Source organism: Chiloscyllium plagiosum, chromosome 16, assembly GCF_004010195.1.
Source record: "Chiloscyllium plagiosum isolate BGI_BamShark_2017 chromosome 16, ASM401019v2, whole genome shotgun sequence".
NCBI lineage: Eukaryota > Metazoa > Chordata > Chondrichthyes > Orectolobiformes > Hemiscylliidae > Chiloscyllium > Chiloscyllium plagiosum.
In genome coordinates, this window is record NC_057725.1 from 48,967,856 (window position 1) to 48,968,715 (window position 860).

At 53.6% G+C, this 860-nt stretch overlaps 1 protein-coding gene across 1 annotated transcript in view; it reads right to left on the reverse strand.

Annotated features, from left to right (window-relative positions):
* Nucleotides 1-407, reverse strand: part of tmem86a (transmembrane protein 86A) — a 31,909-nt gene extending 31,502 nt beyond the window's left edge. Inside the window, exon 1 of the mRNA XM_043706015.1 lies at nucleotides 235-407. Within this exon, the coding sequence (XP_043561950.1) occupies nucleotides 235-255 (21 nt within the window). The 5' untranslated portion in view covers nucleotides 256-407. The remainder of the gene's footprint in view (nucleotides 1-234) is intronic.
* Nucleotides 408-860: the final 453 nt, after the last annotated feature.

Genomic DNA, 860 nt, shown 5'->3' on the forward strand with positions numbered 1-860 from the left:
GGGGATCAGGGAATAGGGAATGGGGGACAGCGGACGGAAAATAGGGAATTGGGGACTAGGGATGGGGGACAGGGGATAGGGGACTGGGGGACGGAGGACTGGGGATTGGAGATGGGGGTATGGGGGAATGGGGGGAATTGGGGAATGGGGTGGATGGGAGATGGGGAATGACCCCTCCTCCACTCGGCCTGCTGAGAAATAAACAGCAAACTCCAACCGTAAGCTCGCGCTCACCACGGTGACGGGTGACACCATCCTCTCTCCGTCCTGCGTGCCTGGCCGCCGGGCTCGGCTCCTCTTGGCCACCTCCTGGATGTCGATCGCGAGCCCGCTCCGCTTCTGCCGCTGCCCCCGGAGCCGATTTGCTTCTGTTTTTGTTTTGATTCCTCCTCCCTGTAGCCCCGCCCTCTCAGGTCCCGTGACGTCACCTGGATGTGGGGGTGGGTACCTGCGGGAGTCACGTGACTGCAGGTTGACCGCTGGTAACCCCAGGGGTCCTAGGGGGAGAGAGGACGTAAGGTTTGGGGTCGCTAGGTATAATTAACGCTATAACCAATAGCTGGTTAAACCTACTGCTTGCAGAAATATTCTGCAGCAAAAATAACCCTTCAGATGTCTGCTTCAGATGATTGCTTTCAGAAGAAAATTCACATTTCCATTTAATTAGATATAACAAAACCGGTAGGAGGTCTCCTGATGCATAGGATAGTCTCCCTGCCTTTAAGATGTTTTTGGTTTCCACTCCCACCTCACGACTTGGTGGCCAAGAAAGGTGTATTCCTTAAGCAGCCAAAAACGTTTGAGTAAAACTTTCCAATGCACAACAGTGGTGAGGGGATAAATTCCTTTTTAACCATGGT